Source organism: Macrosteles quadrilineatus, unplaced genomic scaffold, assembly GCF_028750875.1.
Source record: "Macrosteles quadrilineatus isolate MER2022 unplaced genomic scaffold, UCM_ALF_1.0 Scaffold_7__1_contigs__length_78375512, whole genome shotgun sequence".
NCBI classification, from domain to species: Eukaryota; Metazoa; Arthropoda; class Insecta; order Hemiptera; family Cicadellidae; genus Macrosteles; species Macrosteles quadrilineatus.
In genome coordinates, this window is record NW_026542600.1 from 8172495 (window position 1) to 8194120 (window position 21626).

The 21626-nt window shown below is 31.7% G+C and overlaps 1 protein-coding gene across 1 annotated transcript in view; it reads right to left on the reverse strand.

Annotated features, from left to right (window-relative positions):
• Positions 1-20468, reverse strand: part of LOC128998127 (protogenin B-like) — a 145511-nt gene extending 125043 nt beyond the window's left edge. Inside the window, exon 1 of the mRNA XM_054424126.1 lies at positions 20142-20468. Coding sequence (XP_054280101.1) covers positions 20142-20208 — 67 coding nt within the window. The 5' untranslated portion in view covers positions 20209-20468. The remainder of the gene's footprint in view (positions 1-20141) is intronic.
• Between the last annotated feature and the right edge of the window lie 1158 nt (positions 20469-21626).

Here is a 21626-nt window from a genome sequence, read left to right on the forward strand (position 1 = left end):
GCAATAAAACACGTCATCAACAGCTGATCAGCTGATGCATTAAACAATGTTTAGCCTACAATGAGTACGTATAGGCTCTGTCTATACGTTGACACTGCACAAAGATATTTAAATTTAAGATTTATTTCCGAATGATTTTGGTTTTCATACATATAAAAGCTATGAATTTATATTTTTATCTATCTACATACTTATAATACTAAGTTTAGTTTAGCTTTCTCTGCAGTATCCATTTTTACGCTGCTCTACAGAACCGACGTTTACGATTGAGGTGTCGTTTTAAAGCTTCTGATCTAGAGGGGCGAATGGTAACGAAATACCCTCGCCGCAGCAAACCTACCGACTAAGCGAATTTCCACTTGTCTGGATTAATTTTCAATTAAATATATTTAAATAACATTAGGTTTAACGAATACCTAGGTTTGCTACTATAAGGAATCTAATAGTGTGGTTTTTTTTATTGATAGTATAGTATGAAAAAAAATTCCAAGTTTGATCAAAATGTATCCATAAACAATACGACATTTTACAATTTTCTCCATAAAAATAACACGGAAATTTAAAATTTAAATTTTTTGAATTTTCTCCGTTACCAATAATTGTACAAAACACTTTGACATACTAAATTATTTGTTTTTAAGCTCTTGAAAAAGGTTTAGAGAAAAAGTGGGAATATTTATGTTTTGAGAGTCAAAAATGAGAAAACCCAATTTTTAGACGAATTTTTGGACGAATTAGATTAAATTTACTACTCTTGTACAAAATTATAACATAGTAAGTACAAAGTAGGCCTAATAAAATTAAAAACTCTATGAAAATCCTTATAGGCAAAACAACATGTGACTGACGCTTAATTAAGTTACTTGTTTGACAACGCAATTCCTTATATTTAACTTAATTTATGGAATCGTAGAATTTATTTTACAGCAAAATGAAGATATATCGGTTGTAATGTAAAAATTAATGAACCCGCGTGTAGGCTGAGTTGACGGTAGAATTATTGATAAACACAAGTCACTTCCTATTCAATGTACAAGACCCATTCAGCAAATGATGTCAATGCTGTGTCGTTTCGGAGAATCTACAAATGCACCGATCACAGAATGAGAGAACAAGTTTGGCATGCTGAGTACAACTACGTGCGTGTGTTCGGTGTAAGATTTCGCAACGTCATTTCCTATAGGAACAGATGTTGATTTGTAAACTGAGAACTGTAACCTACAAAAAAATCTTCAACAATTACTTTACACATTACCTGGTTTGGACGAAATTAATTTTAAAAGTACATAATTTGGATTATCGAGTTAATGTGTGGGAAAGTGTAATTAAATATTTTGGTCTGCGCCAAACATTTCGTAACGTACTGTAACTCTTACGTTGACTTATGATAATGAATTGTTTAAACACAGTGGGAAAAATTGTCATTGTTTTTAAGCGAGTTCCTCATATTTATTGAAAATTGTTTAAGTTTTTTTTTATTTGACGCACCAGGAAATAGTTATTTAAGAAACTAGTGTGCGTAGTGGCACTTTGCTGCACATGAGAGAAATGTTTACGCACAGCAGGCGAGTGTGGAAAGTTTCTGGAGTACAGCAAAGACACTTTGCGCACGCATTACAAATTATATGTTTCCTACAGTTACTATAAAGCATAAAAATAATTATTCTTTCAACACTATACAACACGTTTTTAGGTTTTATGTTGTAAAATGAACTCCCAATAACACTAAACCTCATAACTATGCAGCAACGCATATCAGCTGATCGGCAATGAAGGGAGGGATACCAACATTGGTTGTTTTGTCATTAAAATGTGTCTAACATTACTTTTAACTTAGCTTGCTCGTAAAAATAACACCCTGTAGTTTCAATGTAAAACATGATTTTGCTTACCATATTCAGAGAACAAAAGATTTTTTTTTTATAATTCGCACTCAAAAATTCAACACTTGGTAATCGGACGTACTAAATGAATCGACCAAAGCCTGTATTTTATTTCTGAATTAGCATTCCATACAATATTGCTAACACTCATATGAATTTAAATCCTAGTAGTCAAAGTCATCCAAGTACATATTATGAAAGATATCATAAATAAGGCTAATATTTTTTATATACTGTAATCCGTTTTTAACCAAAAACCTTTCGAGACTTTTCCATTTCCAAGACCGTCAGATTATCGAAACTCACACCATTAACAGCTGTCAATTCAAATTTAGTTCAATTAAATTCCATTAGCAGCTCAACTGTACTCTCCGTTCGCAAAACTGCATACAAGCTGGGTCACCATAATTGGCACATTTGGACTAATTAATTAGTTAATTGGCGAGTTTAATTAGGTCATCAGTGACCTTTGATACTAATTATGTTGTTGATTGCAATCATCAGTCAGTGTTTGTATTCCAATAAATCAACTGGATATACTGGAAGTTCTGGGTAAGATTGGGATGTTTGGAGATTTCTGGAAATCGCATTTGATAAGGCATTAATAATGATAATGAATGATTCGACTGAAGAATCCATAATTCTTGAGATTTGTAGACGCTAACTGATTATAGAAATTTAGAATTTAGTTAACATTTAATCCAGGACAATAAAAAGTTTGTATTTCAGTCTGTAAGTTTGTATAGTGTTTAAAACATAAGGGTGCAAAAGTCTATCAGGATAATTATTCGTTCTGCCTTAATCAAAACAGCTGTTAATTCCAACAAAGAAAAGACCGTGTTTTAGGTGATTGCTGGCTACTTACAGTGACAGATATTTTTGTATATACACGGCAAGAACGTTCGTTTTGTTTGTCAAAGATTGTTCAAACTTGAGCCGTTGTGTAAAACAAAATTACTGAAAACAATTCAGAAATTACCTTGTCGAAATTTGGTGTGGATATACAAACATGATCTCTATTGTTGAGATTAACAGCTGTGTTAATTGAGACAAACAGAAAACAACACCAGTTTAGTTTCGTATTATTTTCCAACACCCGGTTTTAAACACACTCCCTATACAGAGTTATTATCTTTTTTGATCAGCTGTAACTTTTAAACTTTGTTGAAAAATTTTTAGACGGTTAAAATTAAGCGATATTATCAAAAGTTGCGTGTGAATTTTACCAGACGTAAGCAATTATGAAACTATACACGTGTACGGGACTAATTATTTACACAATTCGGCATACACGTCGTTTTCCACATACACAACGGGAAAACACTTTGTACACGTTTTATAAATGTTTACCAACTTGGTACAGGCGAAACAGCATAGTACACAAGTAATGGTTATTTCACCACCCTGTCAAGCAAATGACGAAATGGAATATAACCGACACAATTATGGTCAATTATAAAAATCCAGATCGTTAAGAAGTATCCACGGTGAAGTGGATAGTCACAGAAATATGAAACTATGTATGCAATCGATAGTCATTTTGTACTGTATGTAACAGGTTATGATTAGTATATTGAGAAGGCATTGACAACGCCAACTTTACCTAGCTTGATTCGAATAAACCCTTTCTTGGCACCTTCCGAAACGATAACTTCTCGTAGATAATGTAAGTATCTTTATTCGATTTTTATTGTTTTATGTATAAATTCCAAGCCAAAAGGTTCATTTGTAAAACTAGTCTTAAACTAAATGTATATCGTCATGAATCGTATTATATATGAAATCATGTTAATCACTTTTGCAAAACCTTTCTTTTTGCAAATCAGTTATTCATGTTTCAAATTGTTTAAGAAATCAGCAAATTTAATTTTGTTAACTTATTATTATAATTTATTCATGCTCTGTGGGGTTATTTCCACAGACGAGTTCGAGTGGAATTTAAGGAAGATTTGCCATTTAGTAGATATTACTATAGATGAAAGATATGCAAGGATAGTTTAAAGCTTTTATTATTTTTTATTACTAGAAGAGTCCATTCGATTGATTTTAAAACTAATGTTGACATAGTGGTTTTTTATTTTATTAAAAACCGTGATCCAAATAAAAAGTTAAATTTTGACATAATCAGGCCTAAAATCATTCATATACATAATTGGTATCTAGAAAAGGGTATGTCAATTAAAATCTCCGCATTTTCAATTCTCTTATGAGTCAGTCAATTTCGCCCATCGAAAGTCAACTCTAAATAGAGCAATTGCAAGAAGGTCATCGAATCAATGTGAATTAGCCTCGGGATCTATTTATCGGAATGGACAGTGAGACTGAGAGGTTTCGACCTTAAAATGTTATTAGTTCTATTGGTTTCTGACCGTATTATTATACCATGTTCTGTCATATTGTGTAAAATGTATTATCTGAACATACTACAAAGTTAAATAACTTTTTTAAGATCTTTGATTTTGGTTACTGCGTGTTAGTGTTCTAGAGAGTGAATTTTGCATCGATTTTGTACTATAACGTATGAAATGTTGACAATTTTCACAAAATACAGATTTAAAAAAAGATTAACGTTGTCAACAGTCAAAATTCGGCCAGAATCCGTTACGTGCCCACAACTCAATTTTTTCTAATTAGGCCTACACTTTTATATTTTATTGAAACCGTTTACAGGTAATAATAAAAAATACGATATTTAGAAATGTTTTTGATCACATGCTACAGTATATAAATTTGTAGAAAATACAAAATAGTAGAATAACTACAAGCTTTAAGTTGTCCGAGAAGTTTGGTTTGGTGTAGGATTAGAATAGAAAATAAAATAATGCCATCTAACCTAACACAACCAAAGTTCTCGAACTCAAAAACTTTTTCTAAATATTGTATTTTTTATTATTAGGTAGGTTATAATATAAAGGTTTCAATAAGTTATAAAAGTATAACTTGAAAAAAAGAGTTGTGGTAGTAACGGATTTTGACCAATAATATAACTAAACGTGTAAACCTACGTTTATACCAAATTGTACGTTGGTACACGTTGTGCCAAATGTACGTGTCCGTCACGAATTCACAAACCAGCATAATCGGACTATGGAAAGGGGGTTTTGGGGGGAGGTTTAATGGGGTAAAAATAGGGTTTTCCCATTTTTACAACCAAAATATTTTGCAATATCTCTCCAATATATTTTGTACTTATGGTACCCGGTAGTTTAGATTATGTGAGCGGGATTTTCTGGGCTGGAAATAGTGTTTCTTTTTTACCATCATAAAATTAAATTTGTATTTTCTTTCCAACCCATTTTGTGCTTAAAAACTAAATAGTTTAGTACATTGTTTTTGTACGTCTAATAGTTACAGTTTCAAATTTCCTTCTCTTTAGCAGCAAACCTAAGTACTTGCTGCACCTAATGTTATTTAAATTAATAATAAATCTAACATAAATAAAGAAATAGTAGCATACGAGTGTTGTAAAGACTATTAACGCGAGTTGTGTACACTACTTTACCTACGCCGTTTTTTAATTACTAACAATCTAGTTTTTAATTACTAACAATCACTACTCATAACTTCTGAGAGAGGTTATGTTTTCGTTTATTGTCATTGCCAATGAAATTAATGCAACGAATTATTGTATAATCAGCTGATTTCATGTAATTGCGTGTTTGTAAAACTTCGTTAAATAATACCATTAATACGTTACTTTTTCAGGGAATAGTTTCTGCTAGTAGCATTCTTACCATAAATGCTGTATCAGGTACAATTACGGAAATATTGTATATTTGTTTGGACAACTGAATAATATAGTGAAACAATTAGTTGCTGGTATGTAGTTTCATACCTTTGTTTCGATTTTGGTGGCAAAAGATTAGCACAAACAGTTTGTGCTCTCATTTCCATCTCGTCAACTTCACTTTCACTAACTGACATGTTTAAATCAGATTAATCTAACTTCCTTTAACTTCCACCAACTTAGGTTAAGAATACGCGAGTATCAACAGGAACAAGTCGGATCAACAATTAAAATTGTCAACTGATCAGCTGATCAGCTGATAAGTTGACGTTCGAAGCATTACAATTTTACTTCTTTTCTCTGAATCCTTGAACCTCATTGGTCCGTTACCCGTGTTGTTATGAGAAAAACTATGCTGTTATGAAATGAAACCATGCTGTTATGAAAGTAAACAGATGTTAAGTGAAACTTTTCAATTCTAAGAACTGAAGTGAAATGGCTACTTTAAAAAACGGTCGTAGGTAAATATTTTAGTAAAAATTAAAATAGAAGATGGAAATTCTCTTAGTCTACAGATTTGCTGCGGAAGTTATTAAATATACCTTGTTGATCAAAGCTAAGAAATCTCGATACAAAATGTCAAAGTATTTTTAGACGCACCAGACTGTAAAGGATCGTAAGATAATATTGGAATGGCAATTTCTCGTGCGGTAGGTGCACAAGCAGTAGCGCCTTTGACGACGAAGAGAATTCCAATTAAACTGATACATAAACTGAACCGGGAAAATCTCCCCTTTATAACAAACACTCGCTGCAGCAAACCTACGTAGAACATTAAACAGGGTGTGTCACGAAACTGTAGCTGATTGTGTAATATACATTAACTCGATTTGAACTTGGAATCCTACAGTGATGATAAATACATATTGTAAATACCCCCGCCGCAGCAAACCTGCAGAGCGAATTTCCATTTGCCTGATTGGATGTACACAAAAAATGTCTCCTTAAAAATATTACGTTTATTACCTATGTAAATAGAATTAATTACGAATTAATAATAACGAGTACTTAGGTTTGCTGCAACAAAGAGGGTAAAAAAGTGTTTGTTGTAAAATGTTAATAGTTTTTAGTAAGATATGAATATATTTTCCAAATTTGATGAACAAAGAACAACAACAACAAAAATTTCAACGAACAACAACAACAATTTTCAACGAATGGCGTTTTTGGCCTCTGGGGACCTCAAGACGAAAAAGTAAATCCATCCCGGGTCCAGGTCTTACCATGATAACCACGGAAATAGCTACTTCACTATAGGGTAATTCTCTAAAAAATGAAGAGTTTTAATGGATATTTTAATGTACTTAGGCCTACAATCACATATATAGGCCTAAGGTTGTTCAAGGATTTGTTTTGAAAGTTCTATTTTTTCATAAATCTTAAATATAACCTATACAGAATTTCTACTAAACGGTGTGACAAATCGAAAGTTTACGCGACAAAATATACCATTCAGCTTTAAGACGTGCAAAACGTGTTTCATAATCCTTTGGCTCAAATAGTGAAAGCGCATGGCTTCTGTCATGGAGTCCCGGGTACAAATCTCACCAAACGTCAATTAAGTTTAGCTATGTGAGACAGTAGTGCCGTACCCCCGTGGATCGGATCCCACAAAATACTGTACGTTAACATCTTAAATACACCCACCGCAGCAAACCTGTGTACTAAGCGAATTTCTATTTGTCTGATGTATCTGAGTTTTCACTAAAATATATCCTTAAAATGACAGATTTATTTCCTATTTAAAAAAAACAATAGGCCGAATGAGTACACACAGAGCTGTGTTTTTATTAAGATTTTGATGTTAAATATGAAATAAATAAATTAGTCAAATTTTATCTAAATACATTCGTAAATATTGACGTGAGAATTTTATATTTAACAGGTTTTTGGATTTTTCCAAAATATAATGCCGCTTCAATATACTAAATTATTTAACTCTACAAAATCGTATATAAAGAAAAATAAAAATGTTATGTTTCGAGATACTAAAATTAGAAAACCTTTTGTTATCCCATGAAACCCCGTTACCATGGTTCGATTATATTCGTTCGAATGAACTTAAGTTTAACCATTTGTACCAAATTTAATCGAAATCGGACCATTAATACTCGAGTTATCTTGCTAATAAATATGAAATTTGAAACGGATGGTGTATTTGGCCTCTGTGGACATCAAAACAAAAAAGTAAATCGGTCCCGGGTCCGGGTCTTGCCATTACCTACCGTAACAGTTTTCCCCTATATGGGACTTCGTTAATAAGTGGGGACCAACGCAAGGAGAAGTTTCCCTGAAATTAAGATCTCCCTCCACCATAGCCATACGACTTCTCACTAAAGAACTGATTTGCAAACAATTAATTTAATAGCTAAACATTTGAATCACCACAATTTCAAACATTACCAACTAATATTTACTTGAAAACTCACCCCTACCCAACCAAAGTCCTGGATATCATGAAAATGTAATAAATAAATTACAAAGTAACTTACAAATGACTGAAACTTGACAACGACAGAGACAAACTAATTATATTTTAATTAGTGGCCGTGAATTTAATTATAACACAAAGATGTGTGTGAATATCGTGTTAGCGAAGCTTTCGACTTGCAAGTATATTTAACTTTGTAATTAAATGTTTGCCAGATGACTATATTTAAATTTGATTCAACAGCGTTTGTGTAGACAGAATATGTGAATAAATCGGTGCAAATAAACAGTATTTTCTGTGAACATGGAGAGCAAAGCTCTAAAGTTATGTTTTTAAACAATCTAAATTACAAATATTACTTAGAAAGTACGTGTAAGTAATTATGTTAATATTTCTGCAGAAGTATTCAAATTTTGTTTATGCGTACTTTTAAGGTACGGGATCGGTTCTTGAAGAATATAAAAAAAAAAATACTTTAACTTTGATTCAGGGGAAACAATAACACATATAGAGATTAAGTTTTACAAAATACATTTATTTTAAAATTGATCGGTTCTGTACTAAAAATCATCATTCTTTTGAATCCTTCATTAAATTTCGTTGATATAACTTTTTTTTATTAATACGTTGATAGTTAAATATTTTCATTAAGTCGAAAAAAATGTAGATCGCTTACTAGAGCAATAAGACAGAATAGTTAGTAAAAGAAAGAAGAAAATAATATCTATGTTTAACGTAACATTGTAAAAAAGTTTGACAGCTAAACTGATCTTCAACGTAAAAATTAATTTAGGAAATTCGTCGTCTTCTAACGAAGAAAGAAGCCATTTTCAGTAGTTTAGATGGAATCGTTCCCAACAAATTTTCTACTCAAATAATATTAATTACCGTACTTAATATTATAATGTTTATTATATTATACCAATTTAAACTAAACCAATCCATTTATGAATAGGGATTCACTTTCCTACAACCAATTACATTATAATAAGTAGGGAGAGTAAAAACTATTTAACGTTACACCAACATTGAGTGAAACTATTGACATAAATTTATTGATACAGGACCAAAATTTAACTATAAACAGCTGGATGGAAGCATTTCCACACAATTTTGCTATTCACATAATATAAATTAACGTATTATTATTATTGTACCAATTTAAACAAAACGCATTTAATATGAAGAAACCCCGTTTCACACCCTACAACCAATTATTATAATATGTAAAGTAAAATAACTAAACGTTACACCAAAATTGAGCAAAACTATTGACCCAAATTTAACAGAAAACAGCTTTAAGCACTTATTTTTCAACTTATTCGCACCTAACCAAAATTATCTAAGACAGTCTCAGATTCTATTAACAATTTAATTTGCTTCAATTAGTTAAAATAACCATATATTTTTCGCAACAACCCTTAAAACAGCTGTCGATGTATTTCGCAGAACACCGTTCCCAGAAGCTAGTTCTGTTCCACTGGTGTCAGACTTGGAACAGGTGTTTAACAGGTGTTTTACAGGTGTTTGACAGCTGTTTGATGAGCTCAGTGCGATATAGCTGTACAATGAGCCGTTTAAACACACGTGCCACTACAGATTTGGCGCGACATCACTTTCCCGGGTGTTCGGAAGTAACAGCTGATAAGATTCCGGGAAATATGACCACACACAGTTGAATGGAGGAACACCTGCTACTGTCACCATTTAAGTCACCAAAAGATGTGACAAATTGAATTAAGTTACCCGAATTTACCTAAGCACCGTAAAAAAAGTTTCAGCACTTCAACTAAATTTTACAACAATTCAAGGGAAAACGTAAAGTTATAAGTTGATTTAATACCACTTAATTTCTATTTCGGTAGCTGTATTGGTTGGTAGCGTACGATTTTTTAAGTTGTTAAATGCATTGTTGCGGTAATGTTTCAATGATCATTGATACATAAACAGGGTTTCCGACATCGACAGATGGGATTTGACCGTCTTCAGATGATTTATGGTTTATTATTAATCACTAAAGTACAATGCTGCAAATAATCATAAGAACAGCATAAACTTGCCGTATACAGGGTGATTGGTACTCAGTGTGACAAAGTTTTTGTCGTGTAAGCACAAAGTAAATGAAGTGTGATGATGAATATAAAAGGTCCAACTCTAAAAATTAGCTTCCCAAAATTCAGCGATTTCTCAAATACCTGTATATGGATTTGAGTAGATAATGTCATTTTCGTGTTCTACATTAAATTTTGAATAAGAATAATATAATATGACAGAGGATCAGTTGTAAAAACACCATTGTAAATACATTCAAAGATAAAAATTAAGATGTTTGATAAAAAAAAATGGTCTATTGCAGTTTTCACACTCTGTATACAAGAAAGTGTCGGAATATGTTAAAAACTGCGCCATTTTATAAGCTTTCCAACCATATGCTACACTATTGAGGTTTATATATATATATTTTTGTTTTAGTGGTTTGAATACCAGAAAACAGGGAACTTTTTTACTGTTTTTACTGTTCAAGCTGAAACAAAAACACAACTTTTGCTTAATACATGCCGACTTTCTATGTTGTAAATGTTAAAGACACCATGCTTTGTAGTCTTCAAACCACTAAAGCGTACATAAGCAGACACAAAGCTCAATGGTGTAGCATATCGTTGGTAAGCTTATAAAATGGCGCAGTTTTTAACATATTCCGACACTTTCTTGTATACAGGGTGTGAACAAATGCAATAGACCAATGTTTTCCAAATTTTTATCAAACATCTTAATTTTTATCTTTGAATCTATTTACAATGGAGTTATTACAACTGATCCCCGTAATTCATCCTTATTCCATTATCCTTATTCAAAATTTAATGTAGAACACGAAAATGACATTATCTACTCAAATCCATACACAGGTAATTGAGAAATAGCTGTATTAAGTTTAAAAACATAGTTATTTTTGAAAAAAAAAGATAATTCTTTGGGAAGCTAATTTTTTAGACTTGGAACCTTTTATATGCATCATCACACTGCATTTACTTTGTACTTACACCAAAAAAATTTTGTCACACTGAGTACCAATCACCCTGTGTGTTCTTAATGTCGTTCTGCATCACTAATGATTTTGTACCCGATCATATATGTAACTTGTGAGTAAATAGTTTATATATCGCTAACCGGTACATTGCAATAAATGCAACACAGTAAAATATGATAGTAATGGAAATGCACAGCTAAGGAAAATAAAGTTATCGTACGACGATATCGAAGTAAACATAGAGAACCACATAAAATCTAGCGATAAAATATACTTTGGATGAAAACGGATTGGTAGTTCGGTATGGGTATTAACTATAAATACTGATATTACTACTGCATTTATAGACTACATATTAGTTTTCCCTTATTTATTGCGGTAGAGTAGAAAGGTATGTATTCTCATTGTGTAATGATTAAAATTTAATTTAACTAAATTGACACAATTCTCTTAATAGTAACCTTTGCATTTGATATAGTTTAAAAGTGTGTAGTATGGATAGGCTTAATGTTAAGCAATATTAAACTTTTAATCAAAATTTTAAATTAATTTTACATTGATATTTCAAGTTTGGCTAAACTTTGTTCCATATGATCGTAGGAAATACTACTAAAACATTTACAATCAGTATGTATACTTTACGTGACTATATTTATAGCAAATCATTTTAAGTAACAATACAGGGTGTCCAGAGAAAATTTGTCATTACTTTCCATGACTATCCATGACAATTTACCATTGATTTCCATGACACATGAACTCAGAAATTATAATATAACATACACACACGAATAATACTGCCTAGACAAGTTATTTCACATAAAATATTGAAATATGCATTTACAGATAACAATGGAGTACCTAATCAATTTTGCAAAAATATGGTATTAAAAAAAGGAAGGAAAAAAGAAAACCCAGCCTCCTATGTCCCCATAGCTGGAAATTTCTCTCTCCACTTTATTTTTCTCTTCCTATGCTATATACTTTTTATTATTTATTTTTTATTTAGTTTAGTGTTTACAAAATTTAACTTAACTTAGAAAAGACTAAACTTAAGACAACTCAAAACATTAAAACAATATAAACAGGAATTTAAAACGTATCATGTTTAATATAATTGTTATGTAGTTTTTTAGGTTATGATTTCTACTAGCGTTTTATTTTGTTGTATTTACATATTATGGCTTGTAATGGATAGAGTTCTCATACACAGAAGAGAGAGAAATTTATCCTCGCTTGGAAGGATATAAGTTACCACCTTAACTAAGTATATTTTAATAGTTTTCTCGATGGGAGAACCGAACCTGCTGGTCACGGAATTTTCTGAAAGCCAAATGTAATTCCTAATTGGGGGATTTGAGCTAAGTCCTTAAGGAGGTTCCGAGCTCTAACTACTAGATAAGCCGCACTCAATATCTTTTGTAAGATGAAATACCCCTGACGCAGCTAACCTGTAGACTAAGCGAATTTCAATTTGTCTGATTGAATATTTGTTTAAATATTTCCATAAACAAAACATGTTTATTCTTATTCATATAACACATTAGATTCAACAAGTACTTAGGTTTGCTGCTACGAGGAAGAAAAAATATGAATTTTTTATAAAAGTGCAATACAGTAGTAACTTGTACGGAGAAATAAATAAATTTGTCAAATTTGATCAAATTTTATCCATAATCAAGCAATTTACAACAGTTTATTTTTATCCACTAGATTAGCATGGGAATTTAAATTTACAGTTTATTTTTAATTTTCTCCGTAACATTTCACTGTACGACAATGCTTTGATATACAAAACTGTTTTTAAGCTCTACACGATGGCTGTAATGAAAATTTGGCACTTCCGAGTTTTAAGAAATATGAAAAAAAAAGTTTTGAAACATCAAACATTATAATCACTCTTGTTGGTCCGCGAGCTCATTGAAGTTTATCCAGCTCTACACATTCATACCAAATTTCATCAAAATCTGACCAAAATTACTCGAGCTATCGCGCTCACGGACACACGCATGAAAGGAATTTCACTTAAATGATCATACAATGCTTTTCCTGTAATTATTTATCAAAATACGAATACGTGGATTCCGAACCACTAGCCCAGTGGTGCTAAGGTGGTCTAGTATGAAGGTGCGACCGACCCCACGCACGGGAGAAAGTAGTTCTCAATAACGCCTAGAAACTCGCAACCTCACCTAGGCATTGCAAAACTACGGATCTACTTTCAAACATAACTTAATCATTGCGCAAAGTACGCCAGTTGAAACCTAAGTCAATTAGGAAATTCAAGTTGAAAATACTATTTTAGGTGTAATCTTTAACATGAGTGGGAAGAGTCGTTCAAGAATTTGGTTATTTTCCATGTTTTGTTCTTGAAGAGGCGATGTTAAAATTGTATCTTAAGACGGTAGAAATTCTACAATTTTAATAGATCTGGTCACAAAAGCTAAATTAGCCGTTTTTAGGAGTAGACGCGGTATATATCCTTTAATCCCTTCACTAGAGGAATGACACATAGCCTGGAAAGATAAAACTAATGGGAAATCAGTCGAAATACATTTTTTGTCAATGCCAAGGATCGAGCCCGTCAACCTCTACACCGAAACCTGAGATGAATGACATCAGGCGAGGGAAACACTCAGAAAATGAATATCTTTGAGTGTAAAACGAAATAAATCTTAGCTAAATAAGTTGGAAACACTGAAAAGAGTGAACAAATTTATTCACAACTATATTCGAAACCTTCAAAAAATTTTTTAAATGCAATGCAGTAAAGCCTAGTACAGCTTTTAAAGCAGTTGGGGTTTTCTAAATCCTTTTACACGGCACATGATAACTAGATAGAAAACTTACTTTAACTTTCTTTGTCACCTGTCAAAGAATAGACCATAGTGGCTACTAAGTTATGCAAACGTTGAAACAAGAATGAATCGATAAGTGTGAATTAATAATAAGAGGCAGAAAATAATTCAGAAAGGTTTTCTGAAATGAAACTAGTGTATTATTATTGAAGGTTCGTCTTTTAATTAACAGTTTATGAAAACAATTAATGGGTTATATTCAGATGATGTTAAAAAGTTAAGTACTTTTAGGGTCAAACTTTAACAATCTGTTTAAGTGTTTTAAACCATGTAATTTAACTATCAAAATATTCTGTATTCATTCGATTGTTAAGCAATCGTTTCGATGTTTCCAATGAATGTTTATCACAAAAAATTCAATAAAAATAATTTTCTTCTCTAAATTGGCATAAATCGGCGTATTTTTAAGTTTATTGTAAAAGTGTAAATATTGAACGAAAAATTTTAAATTTTATTATTTAAAATAGTTGTAATGTTTCTTCTTTTATGCAGTGCATGGTACAGGCAAAATTATTATACAATTACATGTTGTCACAAATACTGGAGACTGTGACAACATAGTTCCAAGGTGAATTTGATTTGTGATGTAAAAAACTTGTATTTGGGGAATAAAGTCATTATTTCATTATATCAATTACACCCTTTCTAAAACTAAAACTAACCTATTCAACTTATTCTATTAAAAAGACAACAATAATTCCATGATATGAATCCATGAATCGCTTGTTTTTATGTTTTATGTTCTTAAGTTTTAGATTTATTTAATTTATTTTAACGTGATTTACAAGATGATTTTGTCCTTAAAGGATTAATCCCAAAAATTTAAATATGTTAATTCGTTTCTAACAATTTACTCAAAATATTATGCATTACATAATAATATACAACGTTATATAATGAAATTTATATAGATCATAGTTGGATTGTATTATCTAACTACAATACAAGTTCAGTGCAGGGTAATTAGTTTTGAGTAATTCATTTAAATCATTATTCATTGCTATGGGATTGTACATGTAAAGTATATAGACCTAACATAGAAAATGCTAAAAATTAGAATAATGTGACCAATATGTTAAATGACTTGTTTTATTTTATTATTTACGTAATAATATACAAAAAAAAACATATTTTATACCAGTTTATACAAGATTATACGTTTAATTATTTATCTTTGCGTAACATTACACAATCATCAAAAGAGTTTTTTTAATTTAATTTGAATTGAATTATTAGGATGCATTAATTACTTATATGCACTGAATGACTAACTAACATATTCATACAATTTGAATTTATATTCCTTTACATTATTACGTAATCATAAATATATTATATAAAATATAATAAATATATTGTGTATTTATATAATATTTTAAATGAGGATACAGCCTTTTAATTGACATTCATGATATTTTAATGATATTTTTCAGGGAATTAACACATCACCTTTCATTCAAGTATGCGGTTCTTGATAGGTGTACGACTTACTTACGGTTTTCTCAAAAGTTCGTGAGCCTTATTAGCTTTATAGATGCACATGTTTTTTCAGTTATTTTTTAATCAGCGGTTTGAATAACATTTTCAAAACAAATAACAAAATAGCACTTACGTGCTTCGATGTTAAAATAATATAACCAATCACATCCCGTATGCTACGAAAATACCAGAAAAGTACGTAAATTGATAATATTGGCTGCAGAAAAATGAATAACATGGGGTTAACATTACAATAAGTTGATAAGTTACCTTTATCCATCTAAAATTTATTTATCAAACAGTCACGATTGAAAATTCTAAAATCTACATATATCTTCTAAAAAATTCACAAATCGAAACGAATAAAAATGTACAAATTTAGACTAACGCTATTTTAACATAAGATCAAAGAAAGGTAAGCAAGAAGGTTTAATTATACCCTTGTAAAAACCAACCACTTTATTTTGGAACCCATTTGGAGATGAAAGGATTTTTTGGAGTTGCATCTATTACGTAATGCATTGAGTATAAAGGCGTATGTTATTTGAACAGCCTACATTAGTTGCGTAACCATTTGCTGTTCAAATACAATATTCTGTTTTGACTATTTACAATACTATCCAAATTGTTGTTTATCAATAAACAATTTGTATTTGCTGTTATACGAAGGTAAATTTAGAGATATTTTTACACCGCAGAGGTGTTTGTTTTAGAATATGAGTTGGTGAAGAGAATTTAATGAAATTGAAGCTTTCTCACTGACTAAGATTAGCTGACTTTATTAGTCAGGATCATGAAATAAGAACAGCTGGGTCCAGTTTTGAACTATTTTAATTTTTTGACTTTTCCCAGGATCGAACCGGCGACATACTGATTACTCAGCTATCCAATAATGCACTTTCAAAACCGTAAAACAATACCCTCACCGCAGCAAACCTTGAGACTAAACGATTTTCAATTTGCCTGATTGGATTTTGACTTAGATAATTCATTAAGTAGAGATATTCATTTCATATTTTAACGTAAGGATAAACTAGTACCTAAGGCTTGCAGATACAGTGAAAGTAATATTATGTTTGTTTAGTGGCATGTTATTAGCTAAGGATGAAATTATAATATTAGCCAAATTTGATCTGGATAAATTCATAAACAAGCAAACTACAACAGTTTACTTATCCTCCATAAGAATTAGCAGCCTAGGTAAATGGGGATTTAAAATTTTTCAGTTATATGGAATTTTCTTAGTGATTTCCCAAGCTCAAAGAGTATGTATTGTAGAAAATAGGTTAAACGTAAATACAGTAATTTTATGCCAAGTAAGGTTTGAAATTACGTTTCAAGGTGTGTTTCCAGTACCTAATCAACTATTTATAGACTTGTCAAAAACATATTTAGTTTGCGTTAACACCACGTTGAGTCTTATTTACAATAAATTCCCAATAGTAACACTAAGATAGCTATACAACAATGCATCAGCTGATCGGCAATGAAGTAAAGAAAACAGGGATACCAACATAAGCTCGTTTTGTCGTAAACAGTGTGTCACTACTCCGGGTTGCATTACAGAAACTGTATTGGGTTCAAGCAGGTTTTCAACATCATATTATGATCGTATTTCAAATAGATTACTAAATATCCATATGATGTTAATCGAATATGATATTTTTGTGAATGTAAGTGTAACAATATTATGTGACAAAATAGTTCTGCAATAATCTGATGATTTTGACTTAACTATTTATTTACGGTAAAATCGATATTTTAACAATGATTTACATGCATAAAATATGTCGAAGCAAACAAATTCCATTTAAATTTAACCCTACAGTTTTTTTCAAAAGCATAATTCCTATTGAAGCTGAGTACAACATCTAGATTCAAGTAAGTAAATAAAGGTACCTATTAGATCATTTTAAGTGTGAATTTTTATATTTCCTAGGCTTGTGACACAAAACTCCTCTGTACTCTCCATTCGTCCTATTTATCTTTCGTGTATTTTAACTATGCTAATTGCAATAGTTATTATAACTATTAACTAGAAAATCTATACTGATTCCACACAAACAAGCTAGTTTGGCTTATGTAGTATTACGTTTAGAATAAGCTAAATGAATTATTTTTTTGTTATTTGATCTAATACGAAATAGTCTTTAGCTACACGATATAAGTGTTTTGGTAAATCCCAAACACGACTTTTTACACACTTAAATCTTGTAAAAAAATGTATACTTTGATATGTATATGGACTCATAGTTTATTTTAAGAGCTCGGACCATAAAACACTATCTATAATTACGAAAGTAAACCGATATAATAGTAGGTAACAGACAAAACAAAAATTGTTTATTCAAGCGATGACATAAACACTAAATTTAAAGTACTCTTACAAAAAAGCAAATTCCATCAGTTACTGTGCGAGCAAAGTTTTTTAACGACAGCTCAAAATCGAAAACAGGTCATTAAACCTTTGACGGGCCCGGTTGTTCATTCTTACCGTACCATCGTTAAATTCACTCCGTACGAAATTCGCTGAACGTTTAATAATTCAAATAACAAAAGTACTAAGTCGAGAGCTCGGTACTACAACGTGCAACAAATGCAAGAGATTCATGAGTAAATAGTCGACCGTAAACCGCTCCCCCCCTTCAATAACAGCTGGGGTTTGAATGACAGCAAAAAGTAACATGTGATCAATGTGACGTATTTAAATGCTTCAAAGTTTCAAAATACGAACTTCAAAAATGTAAAAAATTACCTAACATGGTTACACTAAAACATTCGCCGTTCTTTTTTATAAAATCGTTACCGGTACTGAGAGGGTGTTTAAGAAATACTTTAAGTTACATTTACTTCCGGTTTTGGTACCATAAAATCTGTTAAGCTTAAAAGTTAATAACTGCTGTAATCGATAAAAGTGCATACTATCAATAAAAACCATAATTACATAACCTCAATAACAAGTAACTAGCGGGGATTGTCAAAAGACTTGCTATCAAGGTAGACTTCTTATCGAGGTTTTCAGTAACAAGAAAGGGTTTAGTTTGAAAATTACATATTGTTATCAAGGGTGACTTGTTATTGAGGTTTCACCAAATCTACAACTACGGTATATTAAAGACAAACTATTGTGGTTATTTATTTCAAGGTCCTAAACAAGCCCAAAGCTTTTATGGTGATTCACGAACGATATTTACCACCACTAACTAAAACTCCAGGCAGACCCTGTAAAAACTATGGACTAGCCTAAATAATATATAATTTTATCCTACTGTGTCATTAGGCCTAACGTTGTAAGCAATAAGCCTTGTAATTTAAGGTACATAAGGAAAAGTTTAGTTGAATTCAACCTACACTCCTAGTTTTGTAACGCTTTCACATTCTAATGTAATCCTTCTTTACTAAAGAAATTTATGTTTATTATTATTTGTGATTTAAGTAGCCTATAGGGTTTTTGTAAACTACATACAGACTACATAGTTTATACATAGAACACAGTGAAGTAAAACAGAGAGATTCTTAGTTACAATTTAATTGAATTTGAATATAGGCATACTCTGTGGCTGGATTAAATAAATTAATTAAGTAAGTAAAGATCCTACCAAGATTACTTACTGACAATTCATTATTTAGTTTTAAGGTATATTATGTTGGTAGACTTTAGTTAAACTTCATCACAACTGAAAATAAGCTGTTATCTTTGAGCTTAGCAAACATGACTAAGTTAAGCAAGCATGTGTACAACTAACTAACGACTAAGTGATAAGCATGACCCTACTGTCATTATTATGATCAATAACTACTGTAAGTTGAAGTTACAAAAACTTGTCAACTAACTTTGATTACCTGTTTAAATGGGTGAATAACTATTTTAATGTTCATTTAACATAAATAAGACTACCGGTATTTAATAGGCTATTAAAGAAAACGTTAATTCGTTCCAATAACTTAATGAGTTTTAATGAATGCTATAATTATGTTAAAAACTACTTTTAAACTAACTAAATGAGCTATCTAGCTTATTGGAAAGAAGACTAACTTAACATTGTTGTTTTTATGTTTGTAATGTCAAATATAACAAATAAACAAACACAACACTTACTTCCCAACAATAAACGATTTCATTGGGAAGTGAAATATCACGAGCTCGTTGGAACGAGGCTCCTTTTCTCAAACTTTCATAAGCGAGGGTCAAGGACTAAGTAGACCTGTTATTTTGTTTGGCTTGTCACATTCCACGGCAGTCGTGTACGAAAACAAAAGTTTTACTCCCAGAAGCGACCCCTGTGGACCACCGTAACTATTATAGGTTATACTCGTTCACTACGTTACAACGTAAACAAAACAATGTACATTGTTAGACCTAGGCCAAGGTGGCGACGTATTATTGTCAACTGTCAACAAAACCTTCAACTTTTAAAGTGTCGTGTTTCGGCTCTGACAGCCTTTACGAACGACCGGATGGATAAAACCGACTTACAAAATACTTATTCTCGAATTTATAATTCAAAATCCATCTTCAAAACCACAGGCGAAGCGCAAACTAGGAAAAAAACAACGTCAAACGTTCGAAGAACTATAAGAATCGCGCGGCCATATTGATTGAATGTGGAAAAGCACATTTCTTAACATGGTGTTTATTAATCTAGGAACTATTAAAATAATTATCGTCACTTACCTTTGCTGCTTCCGGTCAACAGAACTACTGCAAACCAAACGCTGAGCAGTAACACTCGCGCCGCCATAAATTCACACACATTTGGACACAATTATGATAGGAACACGGTCGAAATACGCCACATAAAATGAACACTCCACCACTGCCACTAGAAGTTGCCGCGCACGACTGCAGCGCAGGCCGCTGGGAGCGCTAGCAGACATCTCATTCATTCCCCCTCCTCCTCACAGCTGGCGCGCCAAGTTTGAACGTTCGCAACATATCAAAGTTAAGTTAACAACACACGGCGCGTTGACGGTAAATTGGCAGCACAGCGTACGTACTACTCTACCGCTACGAAGTACCAGTGCTTAGTCATTCCATTGACAACTTTATCGTCAACTGTCAACGAGTTGGAACTCCTTCATTGATGAGGAAATTTACCAGCAATACACTAATGAAATCAAAGTTATCTCGAATGATTGTGAAAAGGTCATTCATTGCCATTGCAGTTCTTTAATGATTGTGTAAAGGTCGTTGCTGTGGCACTTAAGCAATCAAAAATAGTTACTAAGTTTACGATTAGTTGTGATTTATTGAACAAACAATATAACTACCCAAATTAATAATACACGTACCCATATGTGGTTAATTATTTTACGTAATGGAGCAAAACTGAACTAATATTTGCTTTAAATTATTAATGGGTAAAAATATAGATCTTTCATGGAGAGAGATCTCCTATAAAGAGACAGATCTTTCCTAACACATTTTTTTCCTTTAGGTTGGAGGGATATAAATCATTGGTTTACGGTATTGCCATATGGTAAATTAGGATTGGTAATTAGCAGGATTCTAACCCAGACCTTAGCAGCAGACTCCTGATACAGTACGAAAATATAAGGGTGTTTAGAAACTCTTTCCCAAAACTCCGTTGTCGTGTTCCTTAGGTCAAAACTAACAAAAAATATCATATAAACATATGCCCTATCTCGCTTCGTTTTCCGTCTGTCACTGTGTGTGTATTTTTTACATGACTTCCCATTACTTTGGAACTACTTTAGGTACCAGCTTCAAGCTTGGTACGTGTATGATGACTAATAGGAACTATTCCAAAGCATCAAGTTTCTACTTTGTATAATCTCAAAATGGTGGTAATTTTCATTTTTCCAATAACTAAAAAACCATATGATACATAAAAAGGTTACAAGTGGCAAAAAGGATGAAAATTTAATTCCTTTTATATAAATGTACGATTTGTATAGGGTCATAACACAAATAAGGGAGAAAAATTAAATTGTCTGAAGTTAAAGCAAAAGATTTAGGCAAATTCAATCAATTAGCAGGTATTACCATTTTGAAAATGAAATTTCCCCGTTATTTTTGTTATGACCCTATACAAATTGTATATTACTGTAAAGGGAATTACATTTCCATTCTTTTTGTTTTTTTGCAACCTTTTAGCGAATTTCCCTATAGGGAAGTAGCTATTACCGTAGGTCTCAT